The 17,602-nt window shown below is 42.2% G+C and overlaps 1 protein-coding gene across 4 annotated transcripts in view; it reads left to right on the forward strand.

Annotated features, from left to right (window-relative positions):
- CTNND2 (catenin delta 2) overlaps positions 1–17,602 on the forward strand; it is a 529,941-nt gene that overhangs the window by 343,580 nt on the left and 168,759 nt on the right. For all 4 annotated transcript variants that reach the window (XM_089655247.1, XM_089655250.1, XM_089655248.1 and 1 more), the window contains exon 14: positions 6,982–7,099. In XM_089655247.1, the coding sequence (XP_089511373.1) occupies positions 6,982–7,099 (118 nt within the window). The remainder of the gene's footprint in view (positions 1–6,981; positions 7,100–17,602) is intronic.

Consider the following 17,602-nt stretch of genomic DNA (forward strand, 5'->3'; position numbering starts at 1 on the left):
CAGACAATCATATTTATGTGTGATGCCGTCCTGGTAGCAGGACATTCTGCATCATTGTGGCTGTGTGTACGTTAGCGGATATTCTGCTGACTAAACCTCTTAACTCGTCAAACTTTCCTTTAGAGGGGAAAGCTTTTTTGGGGCTTCTGTGGATGCCATCCCCAAGGACACTAGCGGTAGGAGGAACACTTATCCCATCCCCGAGCAGTTGGCTGAGGAAGGACACAGACAGATAGCTTAGGAGCATGTGGCAGGCTGCTTACGACGTCTGCGCACTCTGTCTTTACTGCGTTTCTTTTTATTCTGCTTGCTCCACCCCCTTTATCTTACAGTGCAGTGCAAGCACTATACACTATTCCCATAACAGCAGTTTAAAGCAGCAAAATATTATTTATTTTATGTGGCTAAATGCCTTCTGATTTAAAAAGGGTTTAAGCCCTTATTAACCCTTAATTAACCCCAATTAGCCAAAGTGCCGCCGCCGCCCCCCCCCTTCCAACAGAAGGGAAACTAAGTACAGGGGTGGGCAGGGGCTGCTGTCTCTTACCTGGCTCTGGTCCCACGACGATCCGGTCCAGGAAGCGCGGCTGCTCCTTCCTTCTATTCGTCCACTGGATGTTCGCGCGGCTGCTCGGCTCCGCCTCCTCACCGGTGATTGGCCGCCAGAACTGTAGCTCAGGAAAGGCACACAGGCGGCCAATCACCGGCGAGGAGGCGGAGCTGAGTGGCCCCGCGAAAATCGAGTGGAGATGCAGGTAAGTGTACCGTGCTTAGGTGCTGCTGCAACCACATATGCTGGCTGCAGCAGCACCGTACTGGAACAGGGGTCAGCAAGTGTCAGTGGGAGGAATAGTGCCCCATCGTTGGTGTCACTAATACCAATGATGGGGCATTATTCCTCCCACTGACACCAACGATGGGGCACCTTTCCTCCCCCCCACTGACACCAACGATGGGGCACTATTCCTCCCCTCCCCCACTGACACCAACGATTGGGCACTATCCCCCCCCCACTGACACCAATGATGGGGCACTATTCCACCCCCCACTGACACCAATGATGGGGCACTATTCCACCCCCCACTGACACCAATGATGGGATACTATTCCTCCCCCCCACTGACACCAACGATGGGGCACTATTCCCCCCCCCCCACTGACACCAACGATGGGGCACTATTCCTCCCACTGACACCAAAGATGGGGCACTATTCCACTGACACCAATGATGGGGTGCTATTCCCCCCAATGATACTAATGATGGGGCACTATTCCTGCCACTGATACCAATGATGGGGCACTATTCCTCCCACTGACACCAATGATGGGGCCCTATTCCTTCCACTGACACCAATGATGGGGCACTATTCCACTGACACCAATGATGGGGTGCTATTCCCTCCAATGATACTAATGATGGGGCACTATTCCTGCCACTGATACCAATGATGGGGCACTATTCCTCCCACTGACACCAATGATGGGACACTATTCCTCCCACTGATACCAATGATGGGGCACTATTCCTCCAACTGATACCAATGATGGGACACTATTCCTTCCACTGACACCAATGATGGGGCACTATTCCTGCCACTGATACTAATGATGGGGTGCTATTCCTCCCACTGACACCAATGATGGGGCACTATTCCTCCCACTGACACCAATGATGGGGCACTATTCCTGCCACTGATACTAATGATGGGGCACTATTCCTGCCACTGATACCAATGATGGGGCACTATTCCTCCCACTGACACCAATGATGGGGCACTATTCCTCCCACTGACACCAATGATGGGGCACTATTCCTCCCACTAACACCAATGATGGGGCACTATTCCTCCCACTGATACCAATGATGGGGCACTATTCCTCCCACTAATACCAATGATGGGGCACTATTCCTCCCACTGACACCAATGATGGGGCACTATTCCTCCCACTGACACCAATGATGGGGCATGATTCTTCCCACTGGTGTGCACTGGAAGAGGGGTAGTCTTATACGGCGAGTATAGCCCAAACACTACATTTTAAACAGGAAAAGTAGGGGGTCGTCTTATACGCCCAGTCATCTTATACGCCGGAAAATACGGTAGCTGTCACTTTCCCCGGAGTTATCGGAAACTTTGTTTCTTTTAAGAAACGTAAAGGAAACATTGTTTCTCTTAACTCAGGGAAATAAACTAAATGAAAACTGTCTTTCTTTTAGCTGGGGGGAAAGTGACAGATGCATTTCTGAGCTATAGTGAAGAAAAAAAAACGGTAATTACATTTAAAAACCGGCACCATAAAAAAAATATTTTTTTAATTGCCGGCAATTCTTTTACATTCAGCTGTCAGTGGGGAACCCCGCTGACAGCTGAAACATTAACACATGGTTGTCACTACTAAAATACCGCATGACTTGATAAAATAACTCATGCGGTATTTTAGTAACGTTTACTTTTTTTCTGACTTTCGGAACGGATTAATTGTTTTTTAATGCATTCCTATGGGAAACATTGTTTCGGTTTACAAATTTTTTGCTATACGAAAAGTCCTGCAGAACTAATTAAATTCGTAAACCAAGGTATTACTGTAGTCAATGTTTCAAGTTCCGCTTTAATCATATAGTACAGGTCACAGGATGTATGGTCATAGACCATGAGTCATATGCCGCTGCCATTAGGTGATTGGACACTGGCAAAAGTTTTGCTGAGAACGCTCCCCACTACATGTTTATATAGCCCCACCCACTCTGTCTCTACTACATTGGCAGAAGGCAATATTTACCTTTTCATTTTGGCAGGGTGTTCACATGCAACATTGTTGCTTGCTTGGTGGCATGATTGCCAACACCTTTTGGTTGATGCACTTCTGCTCACCATTTCCACAGAGAATGCAAGAAGCTTGTCTGCTTGTGCTACTGCTTCTCCAAAGACACATGATACAGGACATCGGTCAGTGCCTAGGCTATAGCAACTCCCTTCTCAGACATGCGTATTCCATCTAGTTATGTATGCATTTCAGAAGTACCCCACAGGGTATCCCCTAGGGCACTCAGTAATGGCATAGACAAGGCACAGAGGAGCTGAGAAAAAAGGGTCTAATAGCTGCATTAGAGCAAGGTCCCTTCTCCGATCCACAACAAACGGCCTATCTGACTAAGGCGGATTTTACTTCAATTACATCTGATTTCTTTGGGAAACTCTATCCTTCTAGAGTTTTCATTCTCAAGGGCTCAAAAGTGTTCTTCTGCCGCTCTGCCACCTAAATATATTCAGGTATATGACCCTGATCCGCCTAAGCCAGGGGTCTGCAACCTTTAAGACATAAAGAGCCACTTGGACCCGTTTCCGAGAGGGAAAAAAAGACCGGGAGCCGCAAAACCATTGCAACATTTAAAACAAATCCGACACTGCATATATTGCAAAAAGCGCTCTGGTCATGAAGGGGGTTTAAGGGCCCAGTAAGCAAAGGGTTAATCAGGGCCACAGTGTATCGTCATAATCACAATCATAGCCTTAGGTCAGTGGTGGGCAACCTTTTTTTTCAACTGAGCCAAATCTCGCCAAAACCACGATTGAAATTTATTTTGAGTGCCACATTTTTAAAACTGAAAATACATCCCCCATATAGTAATTCATCCCCCATATAGTAATTCATCCCCCATAGTAATTCATCCCCCATAGTAATTCATCCCCCATATAGTAATTAATCCCCCATAGTAATTCATCCCCCATATAGTAATTCATCCCCCATATAGTAATTCATTCCCCATAGTAATTCATCCCCCATATAGTAATTAATCCCCCATAGTAATTCATCCCCCATATAGTAATTCATCCCCCATATAGTAATTCATCCCCCATAGTAATTAATCCCCCATATAGTAATTCATCCCCCCTATAGTAATTCATCCCCCATATTAATTCATCCCCCATATTAAGTCCCCAAGTCCCCCCTGTGTCAATTCACTTACCTTTGCTCCGCGCGTTCCTCTCGCCGTGTTCCCGCGCTGTTCCGGTGTAGCATGAAAATCTGTCTCCTATGAGGATCTGTCCCCCTCAACGTATCTGCGCATGTGCCAGTTTCAGGCATTAGCAGCCGATCGGCGATCTCCGGCACATGCGCAGATACGTCGAGGGGGACAGATCCTCATAGGAGACAGATTTTCATGCTACACCGGTCTTCAGGGCGGACTGTGAGAGGAGCCTAGCGGGAGCCTAGCTCCGCGGGCCGGATTAAAAGGTCCGCCGGGCCGTAGTTTGCCCATTGCTGCCCTATTGCCTGTCACCTGGTGGGCAGTGTGCTCTGGAGCCGCAGCCAAGGTGAAAAAGAGCTGCATGCGGCTCTGGAGCCGCGGGTTGCCGACACTCGGCCTAAGCTCTTTGAGGAAGATATTGAGGAGGGTGAGGTGGATGCAGAAGAGGATCCTGCATAGGATGTTCACCCTCTGTATTTTATGAGACATAAGCTACTTCTTCACAACATAAGCTCTTTACAGTGACCTTGCTTTGTGATGTGGTGCATACTAGCCTTTGTCTAACAGCACCAGAGTCTCCTCTGCCTAAACAAACTCCTATGGGTACTAAACTGTTGTCGGAATCTAAAAAGACTTTTCCTCAGAACATGCAAACTGTCTGTGCTTTGTACATGGATTTGCCAAATCTGGACAAGGTATTAATTCCTCCAGAACTCTTTTTTGAGTTATACCTATGGTAAAGGAATTTGTGAAAACATGGTCTTCTCCAGTAGTGGGTCCTGCCATCTCATTTCTCAGTAAGCATCTTACTCTGTCTGTTGAAGATATTTACTGCTTTAAGGAGGTTTGAAAGCTTATTGAAGTAATCCTTTGCTCTCACGGGTCCTGTTGTACAACCAGTCGTTGCAACCATGTCCATTTTTCACACTGGACTGGACATATGAATAGAGAACGCGAACCTACCTTCAGGGACCCTCTTCTATTGGAACATTTGCAGCTCAGATATATACACATATACATACACACACACACACACACACACACACACACACACACACACACACACACACACACACACACACACACACACACAGTGTATATCCACATACATACATTCTTGTACAGGCCATATGTTAGGGGCTGACATATTGACCAGGCCAAATTGAAAGAGGTTGGCCCCCAAGTACCAAGGTAATCTTACATATAATTAACATAGCAGAGAGTCATTAGCTATTCTTTTATTGTGTCAAATACATCTGGCTTGGTCAGACCCTGGCCTGGTCAATATGTCAGCCCTTAACATGTCGCTGGTACAAGAATGTATATATGTGAATATACACTGTATATACTATATGTAAATACAGTGGGGAAAATAATTATTTGATACCCTGCAGATTTTTTAAGTTTGCCTACTTACAAAGAAATGAAAGGTCTATAATTTTTTTTTTATCATAGGTGTATTTTAAAATGATAGAGACAGAATATCAACTAAAAACTGCATGATACAAATGTTGTAAATTGAGTTGCAGTTCAGTGAATAAAATAAGTATTTGATCCCCAAGCGAAACATAACTTAGTACTTGGTGGAGAAATCCTTGTTGGCAAGCACAGAGGTAAGATGTTTCTTGTAGTTGGTTACCAGGTTTGCACACATCTCAGGAGGGATTTTGGTCCACTTTTCTTTATAATTCTTATCTAAATCCTTAAGGTTTCTTGGCTGCTGTTTGGCAACTCTAAATTTCAATTCCCTCCATACATTTTCTATAGGATTAAGGTATGGAGAGTGGTTAGGCCACTCCATGACCTTAATGTGCTTCTTCAGTGAGCCACTCCTTTGTTGCCTTGGCAGTATGTTTTGGGTCATTGTTATGCTGGAAGACCCATCCATGTCCAATGTTCAGTGTTCTCAGGTTCTCAGCCAAGATTTTACAATATGTGGCCCCATCCATTGGCCCCCCAGTGCAGCAAAGTTGGCCTGTACCTTTAGCAGAGAAACAGCCCCAAAGCTGTCAGCATGTTTCTTCCTCCAAACATGAATCGAGTTAATGCCAAAGAGCTAAATTTTTGTCTTATCTGACCACAGCACTTTCTCCCAATCCTTCTCTGAATCATTTAGATGTTGATTGGCAAACTTCAGACAGGCCTGTACATGTGCCTTCTTGAGGAGATGGACCTTGAGGGTGCAGCAGGATTTCAATCCATGACGGCGTATTGTGTTACCAGTGGTTTGTTTGGTGACTGTGGTCCCAACAGGACTAGCGTATGTACCACATGAGCACATAGCCAGTCTGTGGGAGCCAGAATTATTGTTGGTTGGTAGGGGATCAAATACTTATTTTACTCACTGAACTGCAACTCAATTTCTAACATTTATACTGTGTGTTTTCTATGGATTTGTGGTTGATATTCTGTCTCTATCATATAAAATACACCTATGATAATCATTACAGACCCTTCATTTCTTTGGCAGTGAGCAAACTTACAAAATTTGCAGGGGATCAAATAATTATTTTTGCCACTTACAATATACTACAATCAAGAGTGTTGGAAATCAAAGGATTGAAGATTTCAACTAAAGCAGTAGTCATCTGCAAGAGGGACACTTCACATTGATAGTAAGCAATGTCCCTTGTGCTGAGTTTTTTAGAAAGATATTTGACTAAACTTAGGCTGCTTTTTCACTTATGCACTACGGTTTCCCTGCAGCGCGGGTGCAGCACAGTGTACCCATGGTTTTCGTGTGGGTTACCTGTGCTTTGCCATAAACATCCATTCGATTGGGCAGTTTAGGTGCATGTTCTGAAAGTCCTGCATGCAGAAAAACCATAGGTTTGGTTTCAAGTTTGTTCTGCAGTTTTCCACCTTAGTACTTTAAGTTCAGACATGATCTATGTTTTTTTTTCCTGAGAAAAAAAAATACAGTTTAACCTCTCTTTTCCCTAGATTTCAAACATAATTGGACTGTAAAACTTGTAGGTGCTGCAGATGGAATATTTTTTTTTCCCCAGGAATGTGAGTTCTGCTGGAGAAGAGGCACGCAGAAGAATGAGAGAGTGCGATGGACTGACTGATGCCTTGCTGTATGTCATCCAGGCTGCGCTAGGAAGCAGTGAAATAGATAGCAAGGTATGGTTTATTTAAATGCATGACTTTGTAAATATTTGTTGACAAAGAAACAACATTGCCTGATTACAGGAATAATGTTTGGACATTTGTAAACATGTAGTTTTGTACAAGCTTTGTATTTTACTTACGACTATTGGTTACCACTAGTGAAACAATTATTTATAATGGTATGTAAAGACAACACAGGTACAGGGCTGTCTGGTCAGCTCACAGTCATAAATTTACAGTTCAGTAAAGCAGCAGTCTCAATGAAGAAGTTCAAGCAAGTAAAAGTGCAGAGAGAAGGTGACCAGCATAGCAGCATTGTTTTAGAGCATTTTTGTGGAGACACACTTTTAAAAACTAACACAAAGAAACGAATATAGAAAAAGTGCGTATAGCTTAGGGCAGTGATCTCCGAACTGCTGCCCTTTCCTTGCCTATATCTGGCCCTTGGGGCACTTTTCCTTCCACTGATACAAGAAACTATTCCTCCCAATGACTTCAACAATGGGGCATCATTCCTGCTACTGACATAAAAAATGGGGCACTATTACCCAAAATTATACCAATAGTGGGGCACTATTTTTCTTACTGACACAAACAATGGGGCACTATTCCTCCCAATGGCACCAACAATAAGGGATAATTCCTACTACTGGCATCAACAATGGGGCACTATTTCTCCAATTGATGCCAACGATGGGGCACTATTCTTCAGACTGACACCAATGGACGGGCATTATTTTTTCCACTGATACCAACAATGAGGCACTATTCCTCCCACTGATACCAACAATCGAACGTTATTCCTCCCTCTAATAACAAAGATGCATTCTTTACTCCCACTGATGCCAGGATAATTTCTACTTCCAGTGGCCACAGTTCGGCCCCCCAAAGTGTTTTTTTTTTTTTAATTCCTTTTTGTTTTGGGTTTTGAAATATGTGCAGTATATTAACAACTGAATTAAATTATTTTGGGGTCTAACTTAAAATACATTTTTTGGAAGGTAAGATGGCACCAATGACAACTCACTTGACAATGGCTGGGTATGCTCTCTGTTTTGCAGCCATAACAGCAACAATAACTGACTGATTTTTAATGCTCATAAAGATAGAGCACTGAAAGCATTTTCAGGGTGGAATTCATTTACAAGAAAACACTGCAAATGTGTTTATCATGAGGAAAAACCTTTGAGTCTTTACAATGACAAGAATGTATTGTTACTATAAGGTCTGCTAAAGTGGAATAGGTCTTAATTGGTAGTGGCAAGGCCATTTTTAAGCCTTGATAGGTTTTCTTTTTTAATTGTCTGCTAAATTATGTGAACAAACAAGGGATTATTTGTTACATGAGTTTTAGGGTCACATCATATACTGTCATTTTATAAGATCAGCATCATAATAGTAATATAAACAAAAGGTATTTTAAAATCCAGAATAAGCTTACTTAGGGGAGAGTATTGCAGTGACTTCATTATGCCGGTTCGCATGGAAGGTGATGACTTATTTTTTGATGCTGTGACAGTATTCCTTCTTTGTGAGTATTTTAGCCTGTTTTATAATAAATTAAGTTTAAAACTGCTAAACTATGTGGATTCTTCCTCTTCCTTCCTGCATATGAGACCATCCTGAGTTTGTAAACTCACTTGTGAGCAATTCAAGAGCCTTATATCAATGTGTGAGCATTTCTAAGCCATATGCTAATCACTTCTGATGTTTATGAGAGTTGCTCCTAGTGTGTGTGGTCTGTCATGAGTAGCACAAGCGGAAAGCCATTCATCTATCCACGGGCAGCATAAAGCTATAATACACCTCCTAATGTCTAATGTTCCTGTAAGCTGATTGGTGCAGTGGTGGTTGGGAACACTGGACTGGTGGAGGTGGTGCAAAGGATACACTTCATAGTGAACTTTTTACTTTTATAGTTTTTTATTTCACATCAGAACGTGTTGCATTTACACACTTCATTGTTTATTGCATTTTGTAACAGCACAAGAGTTTATGTTTAGAGTGGAAATTGGGTATTCAGATATCAGTGAGTGCTGCTGTTACCTTCATATATTTATTTTTTGTTTGGTTTACAGTATGTGCAGTTTGTTATTTTAAGTTACTAAAGTCATTACCTCCTAAATTCACTCATATCAGATGGGTTTTATGCTGGGGAAAAAACATCACTCTTAATACCACCCTTAATACCGGCAAGCTGCCCTTGAACACATGAGCACTACAGTTGTAGTCAGCTTAGATGCAGCAAAAGAGTTGAACTGTTTGAATCCTTATGGCTTACCTTGGATTTGGCCTTAACTTTTAACATGGCTTGTATCCTGTATATTAATCCCTTGGATTTTGTTGGTGTTGATGGCTGAACCTCAGATTATTTTCCTTTGTTCAGAGGAACGGAGACAGGGATTCCCTTTTTTCTCTTTTATATGTTGGTAGTTGAGCCATTGGCAAATGGCAGCATTAGAGATTATTGATCAGTATGGACCATATTACAATTTATCTATTAATTGGTTTAAATGTCAAATGTTTTTCCTTTTGGTCATGAATGTATTTCCATTTTTAGGGATCTGGTGGATTATTTACAATTAACTCACTGTTAGCCACGATCAAGGTTAAGATGCAAATATGGACCATATTACCATGGGGGTCTTGGGAAGGGAAATTATGATAAAAGTTTTTGTTAGCTAAAGTCCTCTGTGTGCTATGGCACTCTCTGCTATATATACCCCTTAGCCATTTTAACATTATGAAGGCTTTACAAATATTACCCTAATACCCTTAGTGTGGGGTATTGTCTTGGTCCATTCTCAAGAGGTCTCTAGATCTAGGTGGGTTGGATTTGCCAGGTATGAATTTATATTATGTAGTTTCACAGCTTTCACATATACCTTATTGGCTATCCACTAGATCACCCAGGTTTGTGTTTAGAATAGTAGTAGATTTGCTATCTTGACCTAAATCAATACACTTACAGGGAGGAGTTCATATCCAACAAATGTATTATGGGAGAAGGCTAAAAAAACAGGCCCCACTGATGCCTTGGGCATAAATTATAGTTCTCCATAAAGGTAATCCCCTGCTGATATGTGAGTGACAAGCCTGCGGGGGAGAGCCCCATGTTCCACAGAGCAATTCCTTACGTGCAGCTTCCTGTAGATCAACTCTGCACCCTGTTTGTGGTCCAGTTGATTTGCCAGATGTAAGTTGGTCCTTTACTTTGGCAAAACATTTTGTAAGCAGGTTGAAATGCTGCTTAGTGAGACAGAGCTGCACCAGCAAGGAGGGAAAAAGTTAACCCAAGTTCCCAAACTTTTTGCTGAGCACTGACTCAATGAAAAAGGGAGGGGGGGGGGGGGCTTTGCTGGGACTTGCAGTCTTGCCTAAAGACACCACCTCTGGAGATCTGCCACTTTGGATTCTGCCTAGTATGGACTCTCATCCTGTCCACGTACACTGGGGCACCCACAGGCCTGAGGTAGGGATTAAGAATGTTAGGGAAAGACTGTGCACTTTATTTTGAAACTGTTATGAGTTTTCAGTAAAGATTTTGAAACTTTGTCCTTGCCTAGTCTGAAGTTACTAAAGGAGTGTATGAAAGGAACTGACACATTCTGCACTTGGTCTACAATAGGAAGTGTGATTTGCTTAGTTACAAATAGAAATTCAACTAAATTTCCTTTATTCGAAGATTAAGATTTTGAATCACAATAGACATTTTGACAAATCCAAAATAAATTTTAATGAAACTATTTATTTGAATTCGAAAATGAATTTGAAATGGAAACATATTGGATTAAATACAGTAAGATATAAAAGTGAAATAAAATGATGATACCTATTTCGACTGCTTTATAGAACAGAAAATAAAATGTAATAAAATAAAACACAATAGAATAGAACAAAACCAAACAGAATAGAATAAAAAAAAATATTGTAAAGAAATAGAATAGAATAAAAAGACTAGAATAGAAGAGAAAATAATAGAAAAGGATAGAAAAAAAAAAGAATGGCAGAAGAGAATGAATATAGACACTTCCGAAATCCAAATTTCAAAACTCGAATTTCAAATCAATTTGAAAGTAACGAATATACAAAACGAATCCGAATATACAAAGAAAATTCTGAAAATGAATCAATCTAACATAACGAATATGACAAAATGAAATTATTAACTTAACGGACGAATCCGAAACAAAACACATTTTTCTGTTGTGCACATCTCTAGTCTACAACTTGGGAGGCGATAACCGCTCAGAGGTCCCCTGCCTGTGCAGTAGGTCCAGAAGAGGAAGAGTTAACAGAGCACGTATGGAGTCAGTGCTATGTGCTCAACAGGGCTCCATTCCATTACTGGTTGTAAGGTAGCTTACATACGTGGACAGGAGGAGAGGGCATAGCCTCAGCATGTCCTTCCTTTGTTAGTAAAGGTGCACATTGACACAGGGACAAGAGAGGTAACTGGAGGACAGTTTATTGTTCAAGTGTACACGGTGCACAGCCATCTCTATAGTTCGAATTCCGCTTTAAGGTGGAGTTTTCCCTGAAAAGCCTCTGCCTTGTCCCGGGGCATTGATGAGCATGGGGCAGTAAAGGTACTCCAAGTAAGTCAAGTGACCCTGTTCAAGGTGCCTAGTGTAGCCCAGAAGAACCCATCCAGGGGTAGGATCCCCGTGTGACTACACTTGGCACCCAACGTGTAGGGGAACATGGAGGGAGTGTCATCCACCGACCCTACATGTTACCAATCTCTTAACACATTTGTGTAAATGGCTACATGGGTGATATTTTTTACAATGAATATATAATAACATTTAGTATTTTTTTATTTTTCTGTTTCATTCTACTAAATCTCAGTGTTGCATACAAAGTCACATACATTTTAGATATAAGTAGAGTTTATATGTTGTGGGATGACAACAACTGAGATGTATAAATAATTTGTCTCCTTTACCTAAGTATTGATTTATATCTCATTAATAGATTCTGCTTAGAGCATAGCATCTGACAAAATCACGCAATCTATGTTATACATAAGGTCTATCTTATTCCAGTTACCAATTTCTAACTATAAACCTACTCACAGCCCAAAATGTCCTAATTCCCTAAATGTCAGGTGGTCACACCTTTTCTCATCCACAGTGGACCTACCAAAGTTGCTGGAAAGAAGTTTTAACATTCTTACATGATTATATAAGATTTCCTGTGGACTTAGGCCAAGGTTTTGTTCACCTGGTGTCAGTGAACATCTCAGTGTATGCTGGTACATAAAGGCTTTTACAGCTTAAAAAGCAATAGCTGGAACTTGGATACAAGCCTTCCTTCCCTTCTCTGTGTTTGATATATAATAATGACACATTACCCCTAAAGAGTCTCAATTATGAACCTAGAGATTGCCTACCAAATATAAAAAAAATCTGGAGCAGATGGTTGAAATCCATGTCTATTTGCAGTCCAATGTCATAATACCCTGTTGGGTGCACTGGATTATAGTATAGGCCTTCCCTGGGTATTGATGATACCTCGCAGCGTAAACCTAGCAATGATTGGTTGGTGTACACCACTACTCCAGATTTTGTCTGCTCCAGTCTTGATAAATTCCCCCTATTTTTCTCCATTCTGTATTGTAATGGCAAATTATATTGCTGTACTCATATTGTTATTCTGTACAATACCAGTCTTCTCTTTTATGCATATTTGCTGCAACTCTTTAACAAAGCTTTCCTCTGTGTGGTGTGGAGGAGAATAAAAAAACTGCTAGCTGCATGACTAAAAAGCGTTCGATCTGTAAAATTACCAGGACCCGATCTAGCCTGTCTGATGTGACTGTGCAGTAAATAATATCAGGGGGCAGATGGGAGGTCAGCAGGGCAGAGGATACAGTCAGCAATTTGTAGGGTAGTGTAGAGAGGCCAGCAGGGCAGAGAAAGGGAAGTTTGCATGGGAGTATACAGGGGTCAACAAAGCAGAGGACAGGGGCCAGTAGGGTGGAGAAAAGGGTTCAGCACGGGTTAGTAGGGCAGTTTACAGGGAGGATAGGGAGTCAGCAGAGCAGTTTAAACAGGTCTGCATGACAGTGTACAAGGGTTATCAGTGCAAAGGATGAGGTCAGCAGGCAGTGTACAAGGGTCTGCAGGGTGAGTATAGGAGTCTGTATATGATGGTGTTCTAATTATTTCCTCTCTTTATTTATTTATTTATATTGATTGAACTAGATTGACTCGTGTCTTTTTTTTTTAATTATGTAACTATGTAGATTCATGATATTACACATATGGAAAGGCTTCTTCACAGTAAGAAAGCTATATATAAATGGCAACCACCTCAATTTATAGCTAGCCCTTTGAAGCAAGGTGCACATGGAAGGGCTTTGCAGGACATAAACAAAACCTTTCCCAGCACACTTACCAACTAACCAGATGGTAAGTGTGAAACAGAAGATCTGTTTTTAATGAAAATCTTTAGACAGTGCAATTATTTTTTCTTTTGCTAACTGGTCAGTGTGCAGGTCTTGTGTGTTTTTTTTCAATCTATTTGTGTAACTATGAATAATGGATTTTAGGGTCATTGAGTAGTGGCTATGTATAGATTATTTTTGGAAAATGAGGGTATTGTTTGGTGTCACGATAAAGTAGTTAACCTTATACATGAAAGGACAGATGCAGGGCATGTATACCTCTTTAGCGGTCCTAATTGACTAATTGATGTTATGCTTTATCTTACCACTGTATTTAAAGTGGAACTGCACTTCATCGGAGTACCACAAACCAAAAATGCTATATAATTCATTATTAATATTCAAAACAAACTCTTTCATCCATCTGTGTCTCCATGCTTTATTTTTCTGAGAAATAATTTTAACTGCTTGCCGACTAGTCACTGTACAAAAACGGCCACAGGGCGGCAACCCTGTGCAAAATCACGTTTTAAGACATGATTTTGCAAAACAGGTAGGGGGCACGCGTGAGGCGTGCGTCCGCCCTACCCGCTCCGCCGATTTCGGCTGCGGGTGTTAATCATCGGGTCCCGGCGGATTACCCGCTGGATCCCGGCGATTGCCGGCAAACAGTGACACAGAGCACAGCTGCATTGTTTTCAATGCAGCTCTGCTCCCTGTCAATTCCTAACACACTGGTTTTCACGCCCCTCCCAGATGGCGTCAGATTGCCCATCAGTACACCAGTCATCACATTTAACCCCTTGACTGCCAGGAAAACGCTCATGCACAATAAACCTCCATTGCTAGTATAGCGTCTGAACGGATCAATATCTTTGATCAGATCAGCACTATACCAGCGTTCACATTAGTATAGCGTCCCCAAAAATGCAGCGTTAGCGGGATCAGCCCCAGCACCTGCCAGCACCTGCATTTAGCCCCTACGCTAATCCCCCCCCCCTTTTCCCCCAGCAAGTGCAGTGTCCGTAGATCACTGTCACATGATACATTGCACACAAAACCGCAGTGTTCGCAGAATCAGGCCTGATCTCTGTTAGCATTTGTCGGTAAATTTTGAGGACTCTCATATGCAGCAGAGTGCCAGTACTAGTGCCGCGCTACCTTTTGGTGAACTGGCGAGCACCAGCGGTCTAGTACATCTTGGTCTTTCACATATCTCTTAGATTGTAAGCTCCCAGGATAAGGGCCCTCCTAACCCTCTTGTATTGAACTGTATTGTTGCTGTTTTATCTCCCATTATACTGTAAAGCGCTGAGCAAACTGTTGGCGCCATATAAATCCTGTATAATAATATTAATAATACCAGCACTGCAGTACGACTTGGCGACGTGGCAAGTCCCATAAGTCCAGTACAAGCTGGTGCGGTGGCGAGCACAAGTATTGTCCCGCAGCCACCAAGAATTCGCACACAGGCCGTAGAGCCCCTAGTATCCTTCCGGATGTGCTTGTAAATCCCGATTGACAGCCCACAAATTCTGCAGCACCTGTACTTCCCACATTTACTGCCCAACTCGGAATTCAGGTGGAAATAGCAAATTTAACTCCCCCCTTGATTTTTGGAGCTGTTTTTCACGGAATATCTGTATGTGTTGATTGTGGATCAAAGCAATTTATATGCACAACAATTTATCGCCACCAACCCAAATTCAAACCTTGCCAGACAAGTCGCATGGAAACTCATTACGGTTTCAGAATTTACATTTTTTTTGGGCCTAACCCTCAACATGGGCATTACTAAAAAAAATGAATTGTGGTTGTATTGCTCCACAGACCTGATTCATCATATGCCGTGTTCTCTGCTGCCATGGCCAAGCATAGATATGAGAGTATAATGTGTTTTATGCATTTCAACAACAATGCACTCTGTCATCCTCGGGGTAACCCTGAATTTTACCGGCTCCACAAAATTCAGCCCCTCAAAAATCACCTTAACCAAAAATTTGCAGATGTCTATACTCCCCAGCAAAACATCTGCGTTGATGAGTCCCTGGTTAATTTTTCTGTCCGCCTTGCATTCAAACAATTTCTCCCCAGCAAGTGTGCCAGATATGGTGTCAAGATGTAGAAGACCTGTGAGAGGACAACAGGCTATACATTCGGATTTACGAGGGAAAAGATAGTCATGTGGAGCCCCCCAGATGCCCAGACTACATGGGGAGTAGTGACAAGATAGTTTGGGACTTGGTGTCATCCTTTTTCCATATGGGGTACCACTTATATGTGGACAATGGCACATGTGGCAAAGTGTGACCTAATGTGTGCCCACCATTAGAAGTGGGTGGATGCAGGGCGGTATATTCTAATGGTGGGCATACCACACACTTTTCTGGCAGAGATTTCTTCTCTTTTTTTTCATTCAGTCCACAGGCTGCATACAAAAAAAAGAACATAGCATATATACCCAACAAGGACCAGCGACGTACTGGTACATCACTGGACTTTGAATGGTTATACCAGGATGATGCCTACAGCTGCAGGCATCATCGTGATATTGTTTTTTTCAGCCGGCGATCGGCTTTCATATAACAGCAATCCTAGTGGCTAATTAGCTGCAGGATTGCTTTTACAAGCAGCGGAATATGATGCCCCCCCCACTGCCTTCCACGGCCTTCTCGGGCAGTCCCGCGCCATCGGGAGAACCTGAGAATGCAGCCGGTGTTTCTGCCAGCTGACCATAGAGCTGATTGGAGACCAGAATGGTGCCAATCATCTCTATAGCCTAAGAAATCAGAAGCTACGAGCATTTCATCACTTCAATTTTGCAGGATATAAACAGCGCCATTTTTGTAAATTGGGAAAGCATCTGATCACACCGATTTTGGTTTGATTAAATAATGTAAGGGAAGAGGAGATATCTAGAGTCTGATAAACCCCCGATTTCTGAAAAAAGAATATATGACAATGCCCATTGAAGTTATAGGGGATATTTGCATTCCCTGTGATAGCATTAAAAGTGATCAAAAAAAAAATGAAAGGTACAGTGTAAAAATAACAAAAAAATCAAAATAACTTAAAAAAAAAACTCGCCCTCCTATGCACGCACACCTGTGTGCACAAGCATTGACCCTGTGCCGGTATGTAAACAGTGGTTGCCCCATACATGTGAGGTATCACCGTGAAAGTCAGATCAAGGACAGTAATTCTAACACTAGACCTCCTCTGTAAATCTAAAATGGTAGCTTTTAAAGGCTTTTAAAGCGTTGCCTATGGATATTAAAAATGTATGCAGTTTGTAGGCACCCCAAGCTATTTGCTGAGAGGCATGTTGAATCAATAGAATTAATTTTTTTACCACAAGTTTTTGGAAAATTACACAATTTTTTTTTTTTTACACAAAATTGTCACTTAAATGATTTATTGCTCACACATGCCATGGGTATATGTGGAATTACTCCCCAAAATACATTTTGCTACTTCTCCCGAGTATGGGGGAACCACATGTGAGAGACATTTTGGCAGTCTAGCCAAGTACAGGACCCCAAAATCCAATAAGCACCTTCAGGCTTTTAAAGGGCTTTATTTCCTCATTACACTTCCTGACTACCTGTCACAGTTTCGGAGGCCCTGAAATGCCAGGATAGCACCTAACCCCCCCAAATGACCCCTTTTTGTAAAGCAGACACCCCAAGGAATTTGATAAGAAGCATGGTAAGTATTTTGCAGATACTGGCCAGAGATTCCCCGCCGGCACCCACTGATCTCCAAGGAACACTAACGGGAGAGGTCTGTATGTAAACAATACAGATCTCTCCCCTGTCAGCTCCAGCATGCTGCTTTGTATTGCTCTGCATAGCAGAGCAATACAAAGCTGCATGCTTACATAGTAAAACAGCACACAGCACATAATGTGAAACGCACACAGTTAACCCTTTGATCGCCCTAGATGTTAACCCCTTCCTGCCCAGTGTCATTAGTACAGTGTCAGTGCTTTTTATTAGCACTGATCATTGTATTAGTATCACTGGGGATGTCAGTGTCAGTTAGTTAGTTCCCCCCAGTGTCAGAATGGCTGCTGAAGTCCCGCTGTAAGTCGCTGATCGCTGCCATTACTAGTATTAAAAAAA

Source organism: Staurois parvus, unplaced genomic scaffold, assembly GCF_062004578.1.
Source record: "Staurois parvus isolate SC_StPar_1 unplaced genomic scaffold, SC_StPar_1.0 ptg000829l, whole genome shotgun sequence".
In the NCBI taxonomy this organism is placed as follows: Eukaryota; Metazoa; Chordata; class Amphibia; order Anura; family Ranidae; genus Staurois; species Staurois parvus.